This window comes from Hemiscyllium ocellatum, chromosome 23 (genome assembly GCF_020745735.1).
Source record: "Hemiscyllium ocellatum isolate sHemOce1 chromosome 23, sHemOce1.pat.X.cur, whole genome shotgun sequence".
Taxonomy (NCBI): Eukaryota; Metazoa; Chordata; class Chondrichthyes; order Orectolobiformes; family Hemiscylliidae; genus Hemiscyllium; species Hemiscyllium ocellatum.
In genome coordinates, this window is record NC_083423.1 from 3583826 (window position 1) to 3609615 (window position 25790).

General features: G+C 42.2%; 1 protein-coding gene across 1 annotated transcript in view; it reads right to left on the reverse strand.

Moving 5' to 3' along the window:
* elapor2b (endosome-lysosome associated apoptosis and autophagy regulator family member 2b) overlaps positions 1-25790 on the reverse strand; it is a 127599-nt gene that overhangs the window by 46896 nt on the left and 54913 nt on the right. Inside the window, exons 2-7 of the mRNA XM_060842588.1 lie at positions 18807-18927; positions 14482-14674; positions 12227-12374; positions 9988-10074; positions 8132-8237; positions 2376-2528 (exon numbers count right to left, since the gene is read on the reverse strand). Of these exons, the coding sequence (XP_060698571.1) occupies positions 2376-2528; positions 8132-8237; positions 9988-10074; positions 12227-12374; positions 14482-14674; positions 18807-18927 (808 nt within the window). The remainder of the gene's footprint in view (positions 1-2375; positions 2529-8131; positions 8238-9987; positions 10075-12226; positions 12375-14481; positions 14675-18806; positions 18928-25790) is intronic.

The window sequence follows — 25790 nt, forward strand, 5'->3', positions numbered from 1 at the left end:
TAGAAGACCAGTCTGACAGCCTGTTAGAATTAAACAAATACAACTGTCATGTTTACAGACCAAGGGTATGATTAACTAAATGACAACCAAAAGATCAAACAGCCACTGACACAACTCCAGTGCTTTACGGTACTGCTCTCCATGCTCCTAACGTGGTCTTCCTTCAGCTACCATTGCTTGTGCAGGTACTGTACCAGAACTCAGGTTAAAAGGATGAGGAAAGATCTGATTGAAACTTAAAGATGACTGAGAAGCTTGGATAGAGTGGACGTGGAGATGTTTCCACCAGGAGAAGAGACTAGGATCAGAGTGAAGCAACAACCCTTTAAACCGAGATGAGGAGGAACTCCTTCAGTCAGTGGGAGGGGAATCTGTGGAACACATTGCTGCAGACAGCTATGGATACCAAGTCACTGAGTGTATTTAAGACAGAGATAGGTAGGTTCCTGATTAGTAAGGGAATCAAGGGTAATGGGGAGAAGGTAGGAGAATGGGTTTGAAGAACATATCAGCCATGATTGAAGGGAGGTGCAGACTTGATGGGCTAAATGGCCTAATTCTGTCCCTATCTCTGAAGGTCTTGTGACCTGCTGCCATCGCCACCTGGGGAAGGATCCTTTCCGAATGGGGGAGAGAAAAGTGAGCCAGGAAAATAAGGATCAGGTTTTTTTTGCCAACATCAGAAGTGAAGGGAAAAAAAACAGGACACCAGTAAATAAAAAATGCCAAATCTACAATTCTGTTGTTTTGCAGCTTACAGGCAGTTGGTGCCTGTGCTGCAGCAAGCTGAAATGGTACACAACAATTACACAGTACTATCACTGGCACTCGGCTGGAGGAAGAGTCCCGCTGAATTTGTGGAACAGATGCAAAGAAAGGAAATGTAAAGATTTTCAGCTTTTCAACATTATTGTTTTTAATTTCAATGGCATAAAATGATGAAGGGAATTAAAGTTTATCTTTACGATGCAACAATGGTTTATTTATTGTGACATAAGTAACATTATTTGATTGGATATTTATACATTATAAAGGTCACTGTTGTAATTTGAACTGAACAGAACTAAACTGAATGTACTATCTGAACGCATGAGTTAGATATTTCTCCTGACCCCAATTTCACAAACTCTTTAATAACTTCATAATTCATACATTGCACATGACACTTTTTGTAAATATGTATCAAACTTAAAAGCTAGGAGCAGGAATTGGCTATTCAGTCCCTGAAGCCGGCTGACCATTTGATAAGATCATGGTTGATCTGATTGTGGTCTCTATTCTAGTTTTCTCCCAATTCCCCCATAACGTGTGATCTCCCTGATAATTAATCATCTATTCGTCTCTCATGACTCATCTGTCCTCCATCATTCTTTGGGAAACAGAATTCCACGGACTCAACAGCCTCAGAGGGGGAGAAAAGTATCCTCATCTACACTTCAATAAGAAGTCCATCCCTTTTAAACTGTCGCCCCTAGCTCTGGCCTTTCCCACAAGATGGAACATCCATCCAGCACCCACCCTGTCAAGTCATCTCAGGGTCTATTGGTCTCAAACAAATTACCTTCTAAATTACAATGGATAGAGCCAAGCATGACCAACCTTTCCCTATAAGATAATCCATCCATCCAACCCGGTACCAGTTCAGTGAACCTTCTCTCAGATGCAACTCAGATATCTTTTGCTAAGCAAGGACACCGATACTGTACACATTACTCCAGCTGTGGTCTCATCAATGCTATAAGTAACTCTGGCAAGCCTTCTCTACCTTTACCTTCCTTGCTACAAACAACATTCCTTCTCCCTTTCTAATCCCATGCTATACATGTAGGAACAGCCTTTGATAAATAGATAGTTGAGTTTCTGCAGTATGCTGTGATGTTGCTGTGACCTCAGTAATCATGTGATAAGACTCTGCTAGAAGGTTGGAGCTTGTACAGCTCTGAACATGGAGCTCTGAACTTTACCGTCATGTGCAGATTCTTAATAAGTGTCACTCAAGACAAACCTAGAACAGAAGAATCCATAGTAAATCTGGACCTGCATGTTAGCTGTTTATGATTTATGTTCCAGGACACCCAGATCCCTCTGCACTGCAGCATTTGGCAACCTCTCTCTAATTAAATAAAATACTGCTTTTCTATCCTTTCGGCCAAAGTGAGTAAGTTTGTATTTTCCCATATCATCATGTTGTGAATACGATGCATCTCAGAGTCAGTGGAAACTACAAAGCATTCAGAATTCTTCACGTAGTAAACAACTGAGAATACTTTCACAATCCATAGATTTGTGGAAACCCCAAGAATTTGCATTGAGGAATTGGTTAAAAATAAATTGAGTTACGCCCATTCAAACAATGTAATACAAACCAGCTATACCTGAAAACTGTTTGGTTTCATCACATTTCTGACAGGAACTGGCTCCTCTTCCAGAAAACATATTTCGAGGACAGGGCTTACAGACTGAGGAACCAGCAGTATCACTAAACGTTCCCGGTTTACACAGGAAACATTCTGAAGTATAGGCTACACCTGTTCAAAATAACACAAGACATTCAATGTATGTACCTTCACATGAGACTTTGTGGTTATACTTGAAGTAAACAGCTAAGACTTTCACCAGGTAAAGGAAATAATATCGTTCAGGCTTATTTATGTCTCATGGGTTTCTAAGGGAAGTCAAACAATGAACTGTAGATTGTTGAAAAAGCCACTCTCTTTTGTACCCCCCATCCCCAATCTGAACATTTTAGGCTGATGTTTCGAACCACCGGCAAAACAGGTTTATCAATGAGCAACTCAACCTTATTAGAATTAAGAAAGTTAAAGAACATGAACTCCAGAGATTCAATGATGCTGATCTAGTTGTCATTAGGTACCAGTTAGAACAACTCTGACATTTCATGATGACAGTTTGCACTGAATACATAGCAACAGGAGGGATTAATGAAATATTCCTGAATAAACATTTCTATCGAGGATCCAATGTGGTCTTGAGAGGTCTAATAAGGGAAGGATATACATATTGAATGGCAGATCCTAGGGAGAACTGAGGAACAAAGGGACCTTGGCGTACAGACCCACAGATCCCTGAAGGTGTTGGCATGGGGAGACAGGGTGAAGAAGGAGGCATATGGGATGCTTGCCTTCATTAAACAGGATATAGAATACAGGAGCAAGGAAGCCTTCATACAATTTTATAAAACATTGGTTATGGATGGAGTATCGCGAATGAGCAGTTAAACTGGCACAGCATAGTAATCTATGGATTAAGCACAGATTAATGGGAGAGAGAGAGAGAGAGAGAGAGAGAGAGAGTATATAACAGGGAATGGGTCTTCTTTAGCTTTGCAAGTTGTAATGAATGGGTTGCCACAGGGATCTGTGCTGAGACCTCAACTGTTTCCACTTTACATGAAGGGTCAGAAGGCACAGCGGATAAATTTTGAAAAACGATACAGTGACAGAGAGTTGGGAAGCAGTTATGAAGAGGACACAAGGTGTTTACAGAAAGATATTATTGGTGAAATGAGTTGACAAAAAGACTGCAAAAGAAGCACAATGTCGGAAAATGTGAAATTTTCCATTTGAAAGAAAGGATTTAAAAGAAACAAGTTATCGAAATGGCGAGAGATTACAGAGCACTATGATACAGAGGGATCTGGGTGTCCATGTGCAGGAAACTCTAAAGGTTAGTATACAGGTACAAGTAGGAAAGCCAGAAGAATGTTATCATTTAGCACAATCAAAGAATCCCTACAGTGTAGAGGCAGTCCATTCCACCCAAATCCACAGCATTCCATCCAGATCCACCCTATCCCTGTATCTCCCATGGCCTAACCTGCACATTTTTGGACTGTGGGAAGAAACCGGAGCACCCGGAGGAAACCACGCAGACACGGGGAGAATGTGCAAACTCCACACAGACAGTCGCCTGGTGGATTTGAACCGGGGTGTCTGGCGCTGTGAGCCACCATGCCACCCTGAAGGGGGCTCTGCTCCAGTTAAGCAAAGTTTTGCTGAATTATTTTTTATTTCAAAAATATACTTTATTCATAAAATACTTTGATGATCTATACAACTGGACATGCTATACATATGTAAACATTTCATTTGTTTGCATACCAAAACAGAGTAATCATTCCTATTTACAGGTCTATACGATTACATTTTGAGCTGAGGCGTCAGCAGAGCCCAACTGACTGCATGGGCCCCCTGATCTTCTTTAGACAGGCAGATGTTACACGGTTGTCTTTCCCCACCGCGCCTTGGCAGCAGCTGCCCCAAGCTTCAGTGCGTCCCTCAACACGTAGGCCTGGACCTTGGAATGTGCCAGTCTGCAACATGTCGGGGTCAACTCCTTCAGCTGGAAGATCAACAGGTTTCGGACCACCCAGAGAGCGTCCTTCACCGAGTTGATGATCCTCCAGGCACAGTTGATGCTCGTCTCGGTGTGCGTCCCGGGGAACAGGCCGTAGAGCACGGAGTCCCGCGTCACGGCGCTGCTCGGGACGAACCTCGACAAATACCACTGCATTCCTCTCCAGACTTCCTCTGCATAGGCACATTCCAGAAGGAGGTGTGTGACAGTCTCGTCCCCCCCGCAGCCGCTTCGAGGGCAGCGTGCGGTGCGGCTGAGAGTCTGGGCGTGCATAAAGGATCTTACAGGCAAAGCCCTTCTCACCACCAGCCAAGCCATGTCTTGGTGCTTGTTGGAAAGTTCTGGCAATGAGGCATTCTGCTAAATGGCTTTGACAGTCTGCTCAGGGAACCACTCGACAGGATCCACCCTCTCCTTTTCCCGAAGGATCTCAAGGACACTACGTGCTGACCACTTCCTGATGGACTTGTGGTCAAAGGTGTTTTTCTTCATAAACGTCTCCACAAAGGACAGGTGGTACGGAACGATCCAACTACTCGGAGCATTCCGCGGCAGCGAGGCCAGGCCCATCCTTCGCAACACCGGGGACAGGTAGAACCTCAGTACGTAGTGACACTTGGTGTTTGTGTACCGGGGATCCACGCACAGCTTGATGCAGCCACACACAAAGGTGGCCATTAGGGCGAGGGTGGCATTGGGTGTATTTTATTCCCCCATTGCCCAGATCTTTGTATAGCGAGTCCCTTCGGATCCGGTCCATCATTGATCTCCATATAAACTGGAAGATGGCCCGGGTGACTGCAGCGGCACAGGTTCTGGGAATAGGCCAGACCTGTGCCACGTATATCAGCAATGACAGTGTCTCACACCGATGACCAGGTTTTTTCCCGCGATGGAGAGCGACCATAGCTTCCATCTGCCCAGTTTCTGTCTCACTTTCTGATATGCTCTTCCCAAGACTTGGCGTACGCCCCAGCCCCCCCCCGAACCAAATACCCAGCACCTTCAGGTGGTCGGTCCTGACGAGGGGATCGAGGATTGGTCGGCCCAGTTCCCGAAGAGCATGGCCTCGCTCTTTCCTCGGTTAACCTTGGCCCCCGAGGCCCATTCGAACTGGTCACATATGCACATGAGTCTGTGCACGGACAGCGGATCCGAGCAGAAAACGGCGATGCCATCCATGTACAGGGAGGCCTTGACCTGTAGGCCCCCATTGCCAGGAATAGTCACCCCTCTCAGGCTCGCATCCTTCCTGATGGACTCAAATGGCTCTATGCAGCACACCAACAAGGCAGGAGAGAGAGGGCAGCCCTGCCTGACTCCAGATCTGACTGGGAAGCTATCTGATTACCACCCATTGATTGAGACTGCACTGACAATGTTGGTGTAGAACAATCTGATCCAATTGCAGATCCCCTCCCCAAAGCCCATTTTGGAGAGAACATCTCTCATATACCTGTGTGATATCCTGTCAAAGGCTTTCTCCTGGTCCAGGCTGATCAGGCAGGTGTCCAACCCTCTGTCCTGCACTTAGGCGATCGTATCCCTGAGGAGTGCGAGACTCTCGGTGATCTTCCTGCCCAGCACAGCACAGGTTTGGTCAGGGTGAACCTCCGACCCCAGAGCAGACCTGACCCAGTTGGCGATTACCTTTGACAGAATTTTGTAATCTGCATTCAATAGTGAGATTGGTCTCCAATTTTTGAGTTCCTCCCTCTCCCCCTTCCGCTTGTAGATGAGGGTGATGATGCCTTTCCTCATGGATTCGCTCATGGTACCTGCCTTTGTAAAACTGTGAACAATATTGTTCACTTTATTTAAGGAAAGATATAAAAGCGTTGCATGCAGCTTAGAGAACTCTTATTAAAGTAATGCTTGGAATGGACAGGACGAAAGGGTGGACAGGTTGGGACTGGTGTGTAAAAGAGGCAGGGCTGACTTCATTGAAACAGAGAAATCCTGAGCAGTTTCAATGGGGAGCTTCCAATGATCCAAATACAGGGGCATTTTGATGTACAGATAGGGAGCAAATGGGTAACCTCCAAAACCATCCCTCCCCCATACCTCCAATTCCCCTCTCCTCACTCCATGAGATTGAAAACAACTTGTTTCTTCATCACTGGGTCCCCACAAGGACGAGGTCATCCCTTAGTATCCAGAATTTAAATGCCTCTGATTGGCCTGCAGTTTCTAGCATTGCAGTGTCCAGGCCTATCTCACTCTCACTCATCAGCCAGCTCCTAATAATCCCGTTGGTGAGCACCAGCTGAGTTCTCTCATCAAGGGAATGGTGTGTCAATCACTAGCTAACACGACAGAGTCTTAGTCAGCAAAGCTGCAGAGTATAAATCCTCTGAATTGTACTTAAATAAACATTAAGCCACAACACTGAGCAAGTTTCAGGCAGGCTCTGAATCCAAACCAGAGGATTTGAGAACAATAAACAATCAAACCGTGAGCTGAATCAATTTTCAGATTGGTCACTGTCACTATATGAATGACACAATCGTCACATTAATAAATAATTAATTGGTTAATTGATGGATTTTGGAACATATCCTACTTCTTTTAAATTTATACATCAGACTGGGACGTTTTTCACTTGAGCGTAGGAGGTTGAGGAGTGACCTTATCGAGGTTTATAAAATGACAAGTGGTATAGATAAGGTGACAGGCAGGTGTCTTTTCCCCAGGGTGGGGGATTTCAAGACTAGGAGAAGTATGTTTAAGGTGAGAGGAGAAAGATTTTAAAAAGACTTGGGGGTAACTTATTTTTAACACAGTGAATGGTTCATCGGTGGAATGAACTTCCAGAGGAAGTGGTAGATGTGGGTACAGTTACAACATTTAAAAAGGCATTTGGATCGACATATGAGTAGGAAAGGTTTGGAGGAACATGGACCTGGAGCAAGCAAGTGGGACTAGTTTAGTTTCAGATTAGAGTTGGCATGGACTAGATGGACTGAAAGGTCGGTTTGTGTGCTGTGTGACGCTATAAATGAGCAATGCAGGCTGGGCCTGCAATTATTGGCCAACGTTAATTTTCCATCAGCAGAGAGTGACAAGTCACTTTCTTGAGTAATACAAGTGGTGTGCGGGGTCACTTCAGAGGGCAATTAAGAATTAACCACATTGCTCTGAGTCTGAAGTCAGTCATACGTCGCTAGACTGGGTGAGAATAATAGATTTGCTTCCCTAAAGGATGTTAGTAAACCAGATGGATTTTTATAACAATCTGGCCATAGCTTGGTTCCCATTCTCAGTACTAGCATTTACTTCTAGATACATTAAACTCATTCAATTTACATTCCTCAGCTGCCTTGCTTGGATTTGAACTCATGCCCCTGGACTACCTGTTACATCAGCGAAACACTTTGCTCCCACACCCAGAAATGGAAGAAAAAGCTTTATTATGAAAGGAGAGAGAATGTGGAGTTACTACTTACAGGAAAATTGAAACTAAGACCCATAAGAAAGATTTTCTTACCAATGCTTCCTGAGCTGGGATTGTCATAAGGCAAAACACAAGGATGGAAATTGAGAAAATGCTTAAAAATAACGTTAAACAGTTCAAAATAACCAAAAATGGAACAAAACTTGCACTAAATTCAGTTTGCTTAAATCTATAAATTGTGCAATGATTGCCAATACATATTGGTGAACAAAATACTAATCTGAACAATGCTTTAAAAATAGAATAACTCAGCTTGTTATATACAAAAAAATCTTCAGTCAAGGATCTCGCAAAACTTACCTTCAATATGGATGTTTTTCACGAGAACTGGATTGGTTATTTTTGTACCCAACATAATTCCTGTGGTCCTCCAGTATAGGACATTTGTCCCAGTATTCAAGTCCATCTATACAAACAATTATTCAAGGAATTAGTGTACCTTTTCGTTATCATAATTTACTTACTTCAACGATAGGTTTCTAAGCCGCAGAATATTTGAAGCACAACGAAAAGATTTTAAAGACCAGTTCTACTTTTAGCAAAGGTGCCAATTAAGTTTAAACATCAATAGGATTAACTTGAGAGTTGCAGGTAATATGAGTAATAATGAGACCAACTGTTCATCAGTTACAAGACAGGCTGACTTTTCCAATTCCAGTAGCATAACGGCACTTAACCTTCCAATGACAATTTAAGACTTCCAATCAGAACTCAGCTTATAATCATGATGTACACTATCTAAACTTAGCTGAGACAAATATCACTAAAACTAATCAGACAAATATCACTAAAACTAAATGAAGTCACTTACCTATACTGGCTCCCAATCCATCTGAAATCAACCAGTCAGTCACTGATGGACTTGGTTGTCTTCATCCCTAACCTCTCCAAACTCACTATTCCAACTGTAGTTCTTCCCTCTTCTATCAACTCTCTGTTTCCCTTCATTCTGCCATACGCCTGGCCCCATGTTCTCTGCAAACTCCTCTCTCTTTCTGCGCTTGCATCAATCTCCTTAAATTCCACCTCTTTTAGGAAGTTTTTGATTACATTTTCTGGTCTTTCAGTCACTAGCCGTTCATCCTTATAGCTTTGGGAGTTTGATTTCTAGATGAACGATGTGATATGAATGCACATATTATCTCCAAAATGATCACCTGCCATTTTGAATGTTAGTGAACCCATCATGATTGAGAAGTGGTAACTGCTATCCCAGGTAAATTCAGAACAGGGAGAAACCCAAAGAAGTTCATCCTTGCTTATTTAGAAACATTTCCTGAAGATCTATAAATTTGTCAATTTGTCTGAGTAGATACAAATAATTTCACATTTAGAGGCATCAAGTCTGCACATAGCAGGAGAAGACATTACGCAGAAAATGTCCCTTCACCTCACAGAGATGTACAGCACAGAAATAGACCATTCTGTCCAACTTGTCAATATTGACCAGATATCCCAACTCAATCTAGTCCCACCTGCCAGCACTTATCCCTCCAAACACTTCCTATTCATACCCATCCAGATGCCTTTTAAACGTTATAATTGTACCAGCCTCCACCTCTTCCTCTGGCAGCTCATTCCATACACGCATCATCATCTGCATGAAAAAGTTGCCCCATAGGTCTCTTTCATATCTTTTCCCTCTCACCCTAAACCTATGCCCTCTAGTTCTGGACTCTCCCACCCCAGAGAAAATTTTTTGTCTATTTACCCTATCCATGCCCCTTATGATTTTATAAACCTCTATAAGGTCACTCCTCAGCCTCCGACGCTCCAGGGAAAACAGCCCCAGCCTATTCAACCACTCCCTATAGCTCAAATCCTCCAATCGCTTTATAAATATCTTTAAACTTGTCAGTCCAAGTATGTCTCGTAACTATTTCAGTATTTTGAGCTATTTACTTTGCTTAGAAGCAATTTCAATGTGTTTCACTCACTGAAATATATTCCCATTTTATACTGAACTTTCTGTACTAAATAATGCGGTTTAATTTGCAAGCTCTGAAAAAGATCAGGTAGCACCTTCTATTCCAAACAGAATGGAGTTCAGTTTTATTCACAGCAACCTTTCTTTCACCATGTCATTCCGGACCACTGTCAAAGCTTTCCTCTTGCAGTCATGTATTTTGAACAGTCAGGTGCTATATCCCACTTACTGAATAATTTTTCCATTCATCCCTTTCTGTTTTAGGCATCCATTTTTGTTCTGTCATTTCTGTATCTTGACAACGATCATTTTGTACCTGGAAATAACGGATTTGGAATAAAGAATCATGAAAAAACAATTCTTTTCATTACTTGAAGCAAAAAAAATTGTTTTCCAGATAATATTATCATAGCTTCATCAACATATAAACAAAATAACATTTGGGTCCTCACAATGATTTGGTTATTGCTTACGTAGTGTTTTGTTTTGTTATGACCATACCAGGTATGTCTGAGGAGAGGTCCATGAACCGTAAATCTGTTCAGCTCATTTCATTCCTCCCTTCATTTCTGATGTATTTCAACTTAAAAAACTTAGCTTCACTTCCTGTTCATATTGCACTCCAGAAGTTCATATTCACCGACATTAGTAAAGGACAGTCATACGCCAAGAGCCATCACTTGACTAAGCCACAGTTACAGGTGCCAAAGAATAAGCCAATACCTTCAGTGAATGCTGAAGGTGTTCACCCATTTTTGGCAAAAAAGACGAGGGGATAAAGAGTTTATATCATTCTAAAACACCTACCTTCTCTTTCTAACATGACACTTCTTGTCTAATCTTTCATTTATCCATTAAGTGGATTCACATCAAGTTACTACACGTCTTAGTCCAAGTGGAAGTATACTACCAGGTGGTACCTTGCTGTCATGTTAACAGGAGAAAGTGAGGTCTACAGATGCTGGAGATCAGAGCTGAAAATGTGTTGCTGGAAAAGCGCAGCAGGTCAGGCAGCATCCAAGGAACAGGAAATTCGACGTTTCGGGCATAAGCCCTGATGAAGGGCTTATGCCCGAAACGTCGAATTTCCTGTGTCATGTTAACAGTCTAGTCATTCTGACCGAAGGTGACATTACCCCCCACAGTAACCAGCATCTTCCCCACCAGCACCAATCTCACCTCCCCACAACAAAATAACTCCAGTTCTAGGAATGGGGAGAAAGATCAGGGTTACCACAGATTGGCCAAATCTTTTCCCAGTGATACCTTCCTGTGCATTTTTCTCATTACTGTGTAGGTGCTGTGTAACTATGTCAGCTTGTCCACTTTTGAAAGTTACAGTCCTGAAGAAGCTATAAAATACAAATCGATACTCCACTGCCTTTACTCTTCCTTCTCTACTTACATCACAAAAGCAATAAAGATACCACTTGGCTCCTCATGGCATAGCAGGGAGAAAGTAAGGACTGGAGATGGCTGGGCATCAGAGTTAAAAAGTGGGATGCTGGAAAAGCACAGCAGGTCAGGCAGCATCCAAGGAGCAGGAGAGTCAACGTTTTGGGCATAAGCTCCTCATCAGGAATTCCTGAAGAGCTTATGCTCAAAATGTTGACTCTCCTGCTTCTCAGATGCTGCCTGACCTGCGCCACACTTTTTGACATCTCATTGCACAGCAACTTAACATAGAAATGTTAACGACTTAATACAAACAATTTTTAAAAACACTGCTCTTTACAATAGCTGAACAAAGAAAGTATGGCAATTACATAGTACTAGATTCAGCTTAACTCAGTGAGAGTCTCCAGAGACACAGCAGTTTCAAGCCCTATTCCAGATAATAGAACATAGAATCCCTACAGTGTGGAAGCAGGCCATTCAGCCCATCAAATCCCCATCAACCCTCCAAACAGCATCCCTGCATTTCCCATGGCTAATCCATCGAACCTACATACCGTTGGACTGCAGAGGAATCCCACACAGACACAGGGAAAACATGCAAACTCCACATAGCCAGTCACCCGAGGCTGGAATTGAACCCAGGTCCCTGGCACTGTGAGGCAGCAGTGCTAACCACTGAGTCACTGTGATACTTCAGTATATTGTTAAAGGTGCCAACTTTCAGATGAGACACAGAATGTGATGACTAAATCAATTCAGATTAGCATAAACTACCACGTTACAGTTCTCCCTGTCCAGTCCATCGTTTATTATTAACAAAACAGATCAACTGTCATCAACCTCATTCCCATTTGTGTGATCTTGATATGTATGAATGGCCTGCTTTTGTTTTTTTTTCAGAAACTATATTTCAAAATAATCCACTAGTAGTGATGTCTGTAGGAATATTCTGCGCACAACAATGGCACAATTTAAATTCAACTTCTCTCTTTGTCTCACAGAATGTTGGCCCTGTGGTAATTTATGTCTTTTATTAACTCAACAGAAATATTTAATTGAACTGCACTTACAAAAAATTCAAAGAAGATGGAGTTGTCCAGATATTGATAATCAAATGTAATCCTTCCTGATTTCTTCAGGTGTACAGAGTAGATGAGGGAAACTGTGCAATCATCTCTGTTTGAAGCAATATAACGTCCTCGAGGAACCCAGGAGGATCTGTAAAAGCAATAGTTAATTGCAAGCAAAATTACTCCAAATGATGCAAGATATAAAAGTCAGGTGTCGCTTTCTCTCAGAAGTTTCATTGAGATGATAACAAGGTGACTATGCATTTTTCTTTAATGAAAGGCATTTTCTTTAGGGAGGGGCTGTGTACTTTCTCCTCAGCTTATTTCCAATGGCAAATTGTAAATACTGGACAGTTGCCAGCAGACTGCTGGTTTCCTTAAACTCTGTAATAGCAAACTTCAATTATTCAATAAAACCAGCAAATGCATTTATGAGGTGCGCAAGTTGCAATATCATTCAGAGTTCTGGAGTCTAACCTCAGGCATGTCAATTTCAAAATACAATTTATTATATTCTAGTTCCTTGCTTGCACACTGGAAGCTATGGTTTTTGGAATATTTTCTGGAGATTTAAGTGCTAGATATTGTAAATGCTGCCCGTTAACCATTTTCAATGGTGTGTGTTCTGTTTGAATTTCCTTTTCTGTATCTGATTGTAATATGGCCACACCCATCAACTGGATTTTCATGACACAGTGATCCTGTAAGAAGACAGGGAGGTAGTGGTGCAGCTGTAATGTCAAATTCCTCCACAGTAGCTGCTGGAATGTAAATTCACGTAATAATGTTGGAATGTAGGGCTAATCCAGAACTCACGTGCTTCTCCTGACCTTATACCTGACCCAAATGCAATTACCTCCTGGAGCACTGGACCCTGATGTACACCCCAAAACACACACAGACCATGGTGCACGTGTGACACACACATGCAAACAGACAGTCCTGATGGTGACTGTGACAGGTACTAATTATGGTTAAAAACTCACTGATTCGCTAATGGAAGAAAGTACACTGTCCATATTTCACGCACATGACTCCAGAGCCACAGTAATGCAGCTGACTCAGACCATATAGAAACAAATCCTGTCTGCTCCCAAAGTTACACATGAAAACACACTTGGTAATAAGCTTCTTTAAAAATTCATTTTGATAATGAGCAAATTGGCTGCAGGCACATTGATTAGTTTCTGCACAAATTACAGCAAAAATGTTGGTTTCTAATCAAGTAATAACAGACAATACGGAAGAACTGATTATCAAAGCAAAACGAATCTCAGTGAAGGTTTACTTGACTAAGCCCTGGGGAGTGGGTAAATTGTTTAACGAGGAAATGTTGGACAGACTGGGCTTGCATCTGCTGGTGTTTCAAACAGTAAGAGGCTATTTGATTGAAATATAAGATCCCAAGGTGTTTTGACACAGAGGATGTGGAGATGATGTTTCCATTTGTGTGAGAGTCTGGAAGTAAGGGTCACAGTTTAAAAATGAGAGTTTGCCCATTTTAGACAGAGACAGGGAACACTTTTTTTTCCCCTCATAGAAGTTTGAGAGTCTTTGGAACTCTCTTCTGCAAAGGTAGGGGAGGCAAATCTTTCATTATTTTAAGGCAGAGGTGAAAAGATTCTTGGGGTTGAAACTTCATCGGGGTGGACAGGAATATGGAGTAATCAGATCAGTCACAATCGTACAGAATGACACAACATGCCTGAGGGCTGAATGGCCTATTTTAAACTTATTTTTAATCAAGTTTTGGACTTGGGTGCCACTGACTGCCCAGCGTTGAAAACCTGTCCCTAGTTGCCCCTTGAGAAGGTGGGGGTGAGCTGCCTTCTTGAATCGCTGCAGTCCATGTGCTGTCGGTTGACCCACAATGCCAGTAGGGAGGGAATTCCAAGATTTTAGCCCAACGACTGTGAAGGAATGGTGGTATATTCCCAAGTCAGGATGGCTTGGAGGGGAACTTGCAGGTGGTGGTGTTCCCAAGTACCTGCTGCCCTTGTCCTCCTGGATGGGTCATGGGTTTGGAAGGTGCTGTCGAAGAATTCTGATTCTTATAAAAAAAGAAAGATCCAGTTCTAAGGAATGATTTCTTGTCCAGAAACATTAACTCTGATTTCTGTCCACAGATGCTGCCGGGCCTGTTGAGATTTTCCAGCAATTTCTGCTTTTGTCCCCAGTCCTTCTATTTGTGAGTAGCTTATATAAACTCTCAGCATAGACAGAATGGAACAATAATCTGTTGCTGGGTTACTTACAATTTGCAATTTTCACTACCGGTAATACTCTTTCCAAACTCATCAACAAAGGCTGCTGCAGTTGAGAATCCAACTGGCATCGTATCCCAGTCGTCAAATCGAATGCCACTCCCCAGTGAGTAACTCCCTGCTGCACATTTACTGCAGCTCTGATTTTGTAGTTCCAGAAACTCCCCAGATCCACAAGAAAAGGCTGGAAAACAGGGAAAAGAATAAGACCATAAGACACAGGAGCAGAAATTGGGCTATTCTACCCATTACGTCTGCTCCACCATTCAGTCATGGCTCATAGATTTTCAATCCCATTTTCCCACTTTCGCCCCATAACCTTTGATCCCCTTTGCAATCAAGAAATTATCTAGCTCCGTCTTAAATATACTCAATGACCTGGCCTCCACAGCCTTCGGCGGCAATGAATTTTATAAAATCACCACACTCTGGCTGTGGATCCTTATCTCCATTCTAAAAAGCCTTCCCTTTACTCTAAGGCTGTGCCAATGGGTCCTAGTCTCTCCTACCAATGGAAACATCTTCCCAACATCCACTCTGACCAGGCCATTCAGTATTCTGTAAGTTTCAATTAGATCCCCCCTCATCCTTCTAACCTCCATCGAGTATAGTCCCAGAGTCCTCAAGCGTTCCTCATAAGGCATGATTGCAAGTCGCACAGATTGCAGTCTGTTTTTTTTTGATTCAGTGAGACATGTTCAAATCCCCAAGTTTGAAAGCTGGTTAACTCCTAGGACCATTAGTGCATTTTGCATAGAGATTTTACAGCATGAAAAAGGCCCTTCAGTCCCTTGTGAAATATACTTTTTTTTAATGTAACTGATAGGGTTGATAAGGCTGAGCCCGTGGATATGGTTTACTTGGGCTTTCAGAAGGCTTTTGATGAAGATCCACAAATGAGACTGTCGTGTAAAATTAAAGCACATGGGATTGGGGGTTGGGATAGTGTACTGATATAATTAGAGAAATGATCAGCAGACAGGAAACAAAAGAGTAGGAATAAACAAGGTTTTTTTTCCAAGTGGCAGACAGTGAGTAGTGGGGGACTGCAGTAATGAGTGCTCGGACCCTAGCTATTAATGATATTTATTTAATGGCTTAAATGAGTGAACTTGTATTTCCAGGTTTGCTGACAACAGAAAGTTGGTTGAGGGGGTAAACTGTGAGGAGGATGTGGAGATGCTGCAGTGTGATTTAGACAAATTGAGAGAATGGGAAAATGCAAGGTACATGGAATATAATGTGGATAAATGTGCGGTTATTCACTTTGGTACCAAAATCAGGAAAGAAGATTATTGTCTAAATAGAAATAGATTGGGAAAGGGAGTAGGGCAATGGAAAGTAAGTGCACATGTGCTGTAGGTGTCATTGAAGGGAAGTGATTTGTTGGTCTTCATAGTGAGAGGATTTGAGTCCAAGAGCAGGGATGTCTTGCTGCAGTTATAGAGGGCCACGTGAGACCACACCTGGAGTATTGTGGAAATGACATGAAATCAGTCTGTACTCATACAGTCATACAGCACAGAAACAGATCCTTCTGTCCAATTTGTCCACAACAAACAGACATCCCAATCCGACCTAGTCCCATTTTCCAGCACTTGGCCCATACCCGTCTAAATCCTTGCTATTCATGTACCCGTCGTATTAAATGTTGCAAATGTACCAGACTTCACCACTTCCTTTGGCAGTTCTGTATGAAAAAGTTACCCGTCAGGTTTTTTTTAAATCTTCCCCCTCTCACCTTAAACCTATGCCTTTTAGTTTTGGACTCCATGATTCTAGGAAAAACACCTCGTCTATTCACCCTATTCATGCCCTTCCTGACTTTATAACCCTCTATAAGGTCACCCCTCAACCTCTGATGCTTCAAGGAAAAAACCCCAAACTGTTCAGCCTCTTCCTGTAGCTCAAATCTTCCAGTCCAGTCAACATCCTTGTAAATCCTTTCTTCCCTCTCTCGAGTTTAACAACACCCTTCCTACAGCAGGGTGACCAGGATTGTACATGCTCATTCCTTTGTTAGGTGTTGATTGGATGTCATAGAACAGGAAGAAGACACTGGCACTCAAATAATATTGCCAATTATTCTATTGGTCAAGAATATATTTTGTTTTAATCTTTTAAATATTATTTTAGATATTAGAAATTCATTTTTAACATTTTATGGGAATAGAGAAGCAGCTGGATGTACCTGAGATCCAATAGTCAGAATATATTTTTTGTTAATCTGATTCTGTCAGAACTGAGTGAATGTTAGTGTCAGAATGATTAATTCGCAGATTAATAGATATTGGAATTGACATTGTTGTAGTTAAACCATCTACTGGAAAACTGAGCACAGAATTAATTAACAATTGTTCAAAGCTGATGCCAGACTTGCCAAATAGAATGTTCTAGAAGTCATCAATAGGTTTGGTAAGGTCTATCAAAAGGACAGAGTTAGCATTACAAGTTGATGTAGATTTTCCTCTTACCATAAATAAAAATATGAAATATATAAAATGAATGCAGGAAAAGGCTATTCAGCCATTTTAGCCCTCTGAACTTTCAATATGATCATGGCTGATCATTGAAGTCAATCCCCTGTGCCTGCTTTCTCCCCATACCCTTTGATTTCTTCAGACCCAAGAGCTATATCTAACTTCTTTAAGACAACCAATGTTTTCTGTGGCAGAGAATTCCACAGACTCACCACTCTGAGTCAATCCTGCCATTCCATTAGTCCGGTAAACCTTTGCTGCACTCCCTCCAACACCAGAACATCCTTCCTCAGATAAGGAGACCCCAGCTGAGTATTTCCAGCATTTTCTGTTTTTGTTTCTGATTTCAAGTATCTGCCGCATTTGGCACTTTTAAAATGAGGCAATTAGAAAGAGGAAGGGTTCATGAATAGTATTCTGGATCAGTGGTGCTGGAAGAGCACAGCAGTTCAGGCAGTATCCAACGAGCAGCAAAATCGACGTTTCGGGCAAAAGCCCTTCATCAATATTATGTACAGACTGATTTCATGCCATTTCCAAATTTTGTCACTTGTTATCATTTAATCTCTCGTTTTTGGTTTGTTCGTCCCATAATATTGCACTTTCACTACGTTACTGTCCAAACCAACATCTGGCAATGTTAGCTTGTAACATCTACTTCCTCATTCTAATTGCCTCATTTTGAAAGTGCCAAATACGGCAGACACTTGAAATCAGAAACAAAAACAGAAAATGCTGGAAATACTCAGCAGGTGTGGCAGTGTCGCTGGACATAGTTCACAATTCAGCTTCCTGACTGTCAGAATTTGTGGTTAGATTCTGGTTTTCATTCAAAGAAGAATGGCTTTTGGGGGAAGATATTAGGATCTTCAGTGTTGGAGTAAACTATTCCAATGTCACAAATAAATACAGGAAACACTGGAGAGAATCAGCAGGTCTGGCAACGTCTATACAGAGAAAAACAGAGTTCATGCTTCGAGTCCAATAAACCTTTATCAGAACTCACTGAATTCAAAACATTAACTTGGTTTTTCTCTCTCCACAGATCCTGCCAGGTCTGCTGAGTTTCTCCTGAAACTTCTAATTTTATTTCAGATTACCAGCACCTGCAGTTCTTTATTTTAAACTCAATATCCCAAAGTCAATTAATTCAATTCAAACTTCCCAAGTTTGGAGAGACTTGCATGTGTGCCTCCTGGTGATTAGTACAGGCCTTGGATTTACTAATCCAGCAACATCACCATGATGCCACCATACCCTCTATTGAGAATGACCTGGAAATGGGATGGCTCAGTTGGCTGAATTGCTGAGTTGCAATGGAGAGTGATGCCAATAGGAAAGGTTCAATTCCCTTGCCAGGTGGGGGTCACCATGATGGCCCTGCCTTATCATAGACCATACAGCACAGAAACAGGCCCTTCGGTCCAGTTCATCCATGCCAACCAGGTTTCCTAAACTGAACGAGTCCCATTTGTCCGTGTTTGTCCCACATCCCGCTAAACCTTCCTTGTCCGTGGACCTGTCCAAGTGTATCAACCTTGCCCTTAGCTGAAGCACAGTGACCTCCATGTTGAACCCACCAGCAGCTGTCACTTCCACCCTTTCTCTCTTTCTGATAGTCGAACATTCTACAGCCCTCTAGGACTATGTCAATTTTCACTTCACAAATAATAAGCTACAATATAAAAATTGCTTTGGTTTAAATAAAATGCAAATTTTTGTATTAAATGCCTATGTGATTGTAGAAAAAGCAACAGTTGATAGGGAGCTCGACACGACGAGGTTGTTTAAATTATTTGGTTTTACGCCAACAAACAGTTTTAAACAGTAACTTACAGCATTCTCTGCCTTTGATTGGCTCAGGCAATCCAGTGCACGTCCCTGGAGATTTAGGAATGGCAACTCTCCACCGGGACCCAGTGTTGTCACATTCTGTGTACTCATAGTGGTAATCATTCTATATAAAAAAATACAATAGGAACGTCTATCACATTAAAGAAAGGAATTGACCTGGGACAGCACAACACCTGCCAAAAGTGAAGTGTGGGGATAGGAGTTTCCAAATCTCAAACATAATTATCTCCAAACTGCCAGATGTAGATGTTCACAGGGTTATGCTATTTCTGCACAATGAAGAGTTAGATGGAATTAACCCTTCAATGTTTTTAGAAAATTTAATCATGCTACAGGAAAGGAAAACGTTATTGGGAAACAGACAACACTTATTCCTCAACCATCGACGTGATGAAGCTAAAAATCACACAACACCAGGTTAAAGTCCAACCGGTTTATTTGGAAGTACAAGCTTTCGGAGCACTGCTCCTTCATCAGGTAGCTAGTGGGCAGGACCATAAGACACAGAGTTAATAGTTAAAAAATCAAAAAGTGCCATACAACTGATGCGATGACATTTTGAAGGAGCAGAGCTCCGAAAGCCAGTGTTTCCAAATAAATCTGTTGGACTATAACCTGGTATTGTGTGATTTTTAGCTTTGTCCACCTCAGCCCAACACTGGCCCCTCCACATCATCGATATGATAGACTGTCCAGTCACTTTCCATTTCCCATTGCTGTTTGTGGGATCTTACTGTACACAGCTCAGTTACAAAACCTCCATGCAGCAGCACAACCTCTGTACTTCTAAAGTACTTCCATCAACTTTACAGCTCTTTTGGGCTTCTGAGCCAGAAAAGACATATAAATAGATGACTTACTTTCTTAAAATCTGGTATTAATGGTGTGCTTTTATCACCGACTAGATTTGTCCTCTGCCTGCCATTTATGTTGATGCTAAGCTACTCCCAGAAGCAAAATTACACAGTGTAGAATTTTAGTTGAGTACTAGTGATTTTTTAGAATTTGAAATACACCAAATGTAAAACAGGAAAAGGGGGAATCTAGAAATGAGATCAAAGCCTGGCCAAAGAGGAGGGTTTTTTGGGAGATTATTTTGAGGAAGACTGCATGGTAGAGACTTTGGAAGGAACATCTAGAAGCAGGTAGCTGAATGAGGTTGCTATCGCTTGCCACTTTAATTTACCAGGCGCAAGTGGGTACTGCAGATGCTGGAGATTAGAGTCAAGATGAGAGTGGTGCTGGAAAAGCACGGCAGGTCAGGCAGTATCCGAAGAGCAGGAGAGTCGATGTTTCGGGCAAGTGCCCTTCCTGATTAAGAGTTCCTGCCTGAAACATTAATCTTCCTGCTCCTTGGATGCTACCTGACCTGCTGTGCTTTTCCAGCACCACTCTAATTTTGGTTATAATTTACCAGACCATGCTAACATCTATATCGTGTGCCGAATATAATTTTCCACTGAAACTCAACACAAGCTCAAAGAACAGCTATTCATCTTGTAATTCAGGACTTCACGGCCTTCAGGCCATATCACTGAGTTCAGCCGTTTCAAACAATGAACTCTGTGGTCCGTTTTGATTAGGTTTTTTCGCCATGCGCAAATCTCAATTTTGTTTCTTCATGTTTTTGTTTTTGGACAAAGGCTGTTTGTTGTGCTGTCTCTAACACTCACTTCAGACTAGTGCTTAGTTTCCTTATTATAATCATTACCACTCCCTCTGCCTTCTCATCCACGACATCTTTGTGACATCATCTCTCCCACCCTCTACTCTGTCCGGGATCTCCCAGTTCTAAAGAGGTTATACTTAACTCAAAACAGTAACTCTATTTCCCTCTCCACAGAGGCAGCCAGGCCTGCTGGGTACTTACTTTGTGTTATTATTAAGGAGAGAGTAGGAGAAGGTGAGGACTGCAGATGCTGGAGAAGTCAGAGTAGAGTTGGAAAAAGCACAACAGCTCAGGCAGCATCTGAGCAGCAAAGAAGTCAACATTCCATCCTGAGGATTATTTCCAAAACATTGACTCTCTTGCTGCTCAGGTGCTGCCTGACCTGCCGTGTTTCTTTGTTCCAGTGCCACACTTTATTGACTCTCACTCAGGAGAGAGGAAAGACAGTCATGTTTATAGATGGATGAGGCACATATGACAAAGAAGGGCAATATTAAAGAGGAGAATTAGGTAGTCATCATGATGAAAATGTATCCGGTTTTGTTTGCTGCTACTTTGGTAAATTTTATTCCCATGGTAATGGAATCTCTTTCACCATGTTGAACAAATTGTATGGATAAACTCCTTCATCCCTGTCGTAATCTTGAAAATTTAAATTCTATCAGCTGAACTATCAATCTTCCTTCAAAATCATACATTTCCAAGGCTGAGGATTACTTTGGAACAGGAGAAGGCCATTCAAATCCTTGATGCATTCAGTGAGATCAACGACTGATCTGTGACCTATCTCCATCTAACTGCCTTTGGCCCACATCCCTTCACACCATTCTCTCAGACTTAAAATTAACTACTGATACAGCATCCACTGCCATTTGTGGGAGAAAGTTCCCAACCTCTCCCGCCCTTTGTATGTGGAGGTGCTTCCCAACATCTCTCTGAATCGACTGGCCCTAATTCTGAGACTATGTCCCCTAGTTCTAGAATCTCCAACCAATGGAACTAGTTGGTATCTTTTCCTGTTAATATCTTGAAGACTTTGATCAGATCACTCCTTAACCTTCTAAATTCCAGAGAAAACAGGCTTTACTTTTATAATCCCTCCTCATGACTTAACCTCTGAAGACCAGGTATTATTCTTGTAACTGTTGTAGTCCCTCCAAGGCCAAACCATCTTTTACAGTACTCCAAGTGGGTCTAACCAAGGTTTTGTATAACTGCAGCATAACCTCTACATCCTCATACTCCATTCCTTGAGAAATAAAGGCCAGCATTCTATTAGCTTTCTTAATTCTTTTCAGTACCAGCTATTTGTGGCATTTTAAAGATCTATGCACCTCATCCCCCAAGTCTCACTGATATCCAAGATGGAAGATGGGAAAAATTTCTGCTTTAACAGCTGCTCCTTTAGTGAAGTATTTTAGGTGTTGGAGGTGATTTCCTTGAATTCCAGGAGCAGCAATTCCTGTTGCATTATTTTGGAACTTTGGAGAAAAAAAACGTCAAAACAATAATAGTTATAAAAGGGAGAAGAACAGACAAAGGAAACACATGGAGAGGTCATTGCAGGAGAGAGAGAGAGAGAGAGAGAGAGAGAACCCGCACAGTTACTGCCTTTGTTGTTTGAATTCATGTATCGCTGGACATCGGAGTGTATGTGGGAAAATTAACAGTGAAATTCACAGCTGATCTTGGAGGAACTGTTGGGTGAAGTTCACAGCACAGAATCAGATAAGCTAATTGTTGTTTTAAATGTGGCCATAAAGAATCTGCACTAGTGAATAGAGTAGGTTATTTCTTGATTATATGTTTTTAGAGATATGTCTCTTGATTAAACTTAAATTCAGAGGTATGGCTTATATTTTAACGTGGGGCAGTGTTTGTAGAGGAATAAGACAGTGTTAATTTCTGGGTCTGTAGATTGTGAAGGAGCAAAAATGGCCTTTGCAGTGATATGTATTTTTTGTCAGATGTGGGAGTTTAAAGAGAATTTAAGGGTTTCTGTGGATTATATCTGCCATAAATGCTGCTGGCTGCGAATCTTATCAGATCAAATGGATCTGTTGGAGAGACAGTTAGAAGCAATGAGGAATTTGCAACAGTATGTGATGGATGGCAGTTATCAGAAGGGGGGAATGTCTCAGATACAGTCACATGGATGGGTTAACTCCAGGAAGGGTAAGAGAGGTAGGCAGCTAGTGCAGGAGTCTTCTGTGGCTATCCCCATTTCAAACAGATATGCTGTTTTGGAAAATGGAGGGGGTGATGGATTCTCAGAGGAACGTAGCACAAACAGCCAAGTTTCTGGTATTGAGACTGGCTCTAATGCAACGAGGGGTACGTCAGGTTCCAGAGATCAATTGTGTAAGGGAATTCTCCAGTCCGAGGTACAGACAGACATTTCTGTGGAGAGCAGAGAAAAATCAGAATGGTGTGTTGCTTCCCTGGTGCTAGGATCAAGGGTGTCTCAGAGAGGGTGCAGAATGTTCTCACGGGGGAGAGGTGCCAGCAGGAGGTCACTGTCCACATTGGAACCAACGACATAGGAAGGGAAAAGGTTGAGGTTCTGAAGGGAGATTACAGAGAGTTAGGCAGAAATTTAAAAAGGAGGTCCTCAAGAGTAATAATATCTGGATTACTCCTGGTGCTACGAGCTAGTGAGGGTAGGAATAGGAGAATAGAGCAGACGAATGCAAGGCTGAGGAGCTGGGAGAAGGATTCACATTTTTGGATCATTGGAATCTCTTTTGGGGTAGAAGTGACCCGTACAAGAAGGGCAGATTGCACCTACATTGGAAGGGGACTAATATACTGGCAGGGAAATTTGATTGGGAGGATTTAAACTAGTAAGGTGGGGGAGTGGGACCGAGGGCGATAGTGAGGAAAGAGATCAATCTGAGACTGGTACAGTTGAGAACAGAAGCAAGTCAAACAGTCAGGGAGGGTAGGGACATGGTAGGACTAATAAATTAAACTGCATTTATTTCAATGCAAGGGGCCTAACAGGGAAGGCAGATGAACTTAGGGCATGGTTAGGAAGGGGGACTGGGATATCATAGCAATTACGGAAACATGGCTCAGGGATGGGCAGGACTGGCAGCTTAACGTTCCAGGATACAAATGCTACAGGAAGGATAGAAAGGGAGGCAAGAGAGGAGGGGGGAATGGCATTTTTGATAAGGGATGGAATTACAGCTGTGCTAAAGAAGAATATTCCCGGAAATACATCCAGGGAAGTTATTTGGGTGGAACTGAGGAATAAGAAAGGGATGATAACATTATTGGGATTGTATTATAGACCCCCCAATAGTCAGAGGGAAATTGAGAAACAAATTTGTAAGGAGATCTCATTTATCTGTAAGAATAATAGGGTGGTTATGGTAGGGGGTTTTAACTTTCCAAACATAGACAGGGACTGCCATGGTGTTAAAGATTTGGATGGAGAGGAATTTCTTAAGTGTGTACAAGAAAATCTTTTGATTCAGTATGTGGATGTACCTACTAGAGAAGGTGCAAAACCTGACCTACTCTTGGGAAATAACGCAGTGCAGGTGACTGAGGTGTCAGTGGGGGAGCACTTTGGAGCCAGCGACTATAATTCTATTAGATTTAAAATAGTGGTGGAAAAGGATAGATCAGATCTAAAAGTTGAAGTTCTAAATTGGAGAAAGGCCAATTTTGACGGTATTAGGCAAAAACTTTCAAAAGCTGGTTGGGGGCAGATGTTCGCAGGTAAAGGGATGGCTGGAAAATGGGAAGCCTTCAGAAATGAGATAACAAGAATCCAGATAAAGTATATTCCTGTCAGGGTGAAAGGGAAGGCTGGTAGGTATAGGGAATGCTGGATGACTAAAGAAATTGAGGGTTTGGTTAAGAAAAAGAAGGGAGCATATGTAAGGTATAGACAGGATCGATTGAGTTAATCCTTAGAAGACTATAAAGGAAGTAGGAGTATACTTAAGAGGGAAATCAGGAGGGCAAAACGAGGACATGCGATAGCTTTGGCAAATAGAATTTAGGAGAATCCAAAGGGTTTTTACAAATACATTAAGGACAAAAGGGTAACCAGGGAGAGAATAGAGCCACTCAAGGATCAGCAAGACGTCCTTTGTGTGGAGCCGCAGGAGATGGGGGAGATACGAAATGAGCATTTTGCATCAATATTGACTGTGGAAAAGGGTATGGAAGATATAGGCTGTAGGGAAATAGATGGTGACATCTTGAAAATGTCCATATTACAGAGGAGGAAGTGCTGGATGTCTTGAAACAGGGAAAAGTGGATAAATCCCCAGGACCATAATCAGGTGTAGCTGAAAATGTGTTGCTGGTTAAAGCACAGCAGGTTAGGCAGCATCCAAGGAACAGGAAATTCGACGTTTCGGACCAAAGCCCTTCATCAGGATTCCTGATGAAGGGCTCTGGCCCGAAACGTCGAATTTCCTGTTCCTTGGATGCTGCCTAACCTGCTGTGCTTTAACCAGCAACACATTTTCAGCTCTGATCTCCAGCATCTGCAGACCTTACCTTTTACTACTACATAATCAGGTGTACCCGTGAACTCTGTGGGAAGCTAGAGAAGTGATTGCTGGTTCTCTTGCTGAGATATTTATATCATCGATAGTCACAGGTGAGGTGCCGAAATACTGGAGGTTGGCAAATGTGGTGCCATTGTTGAACAAGGGTGGTAAGGACAAGCCAGGGAACTATGGACCAGTGAGCCTGACCTTGGTGGTGGGCAAGTTGTTGGAGGGAATCCTGAGGGACAGGATGTACATGTATTTGGAAAGGCAAGGACTGATTAGGGATAGTCAACATGGCTTTGTGCATGGGAAATCATGTCTCACAAACTGATTGAGTTTTTTGAGGAAGTAACAAAGAAGATTGATGAGGGCAGAGCAGTAGATGTGATCTATGTGGACTTCAGTAAGGGGTTCGACAAGGTTCCCCTGGGAGACTGATTAGCAAGGTTAGATCTCATGGAATACAGGGAGAACTAACCATTTGGATACAGAACCGGCTCAAAGGTAGAAGACAGAGTTTGGTGGTGGAGGGTTGTTTTTCAGACTGGAGGCCTGTGACCAGTGGAGTGCCACAAGGATCGGTGCTGGGTCCTCTACTTTTTGTCATTAACATAAATGATTTGGATGCGAGCATAAGAGGTACAGTTAGTAAGTTTGTAGATGACACCAAAATTGGAGGTGTAGTGGACAGCAAAGAGGGTTACCTCAGATTACAACAGGATCTTGACCAGGTGGGCCAATGGGCTGACAAGTGGCATATGGAGTTTAATTCAGACAAAT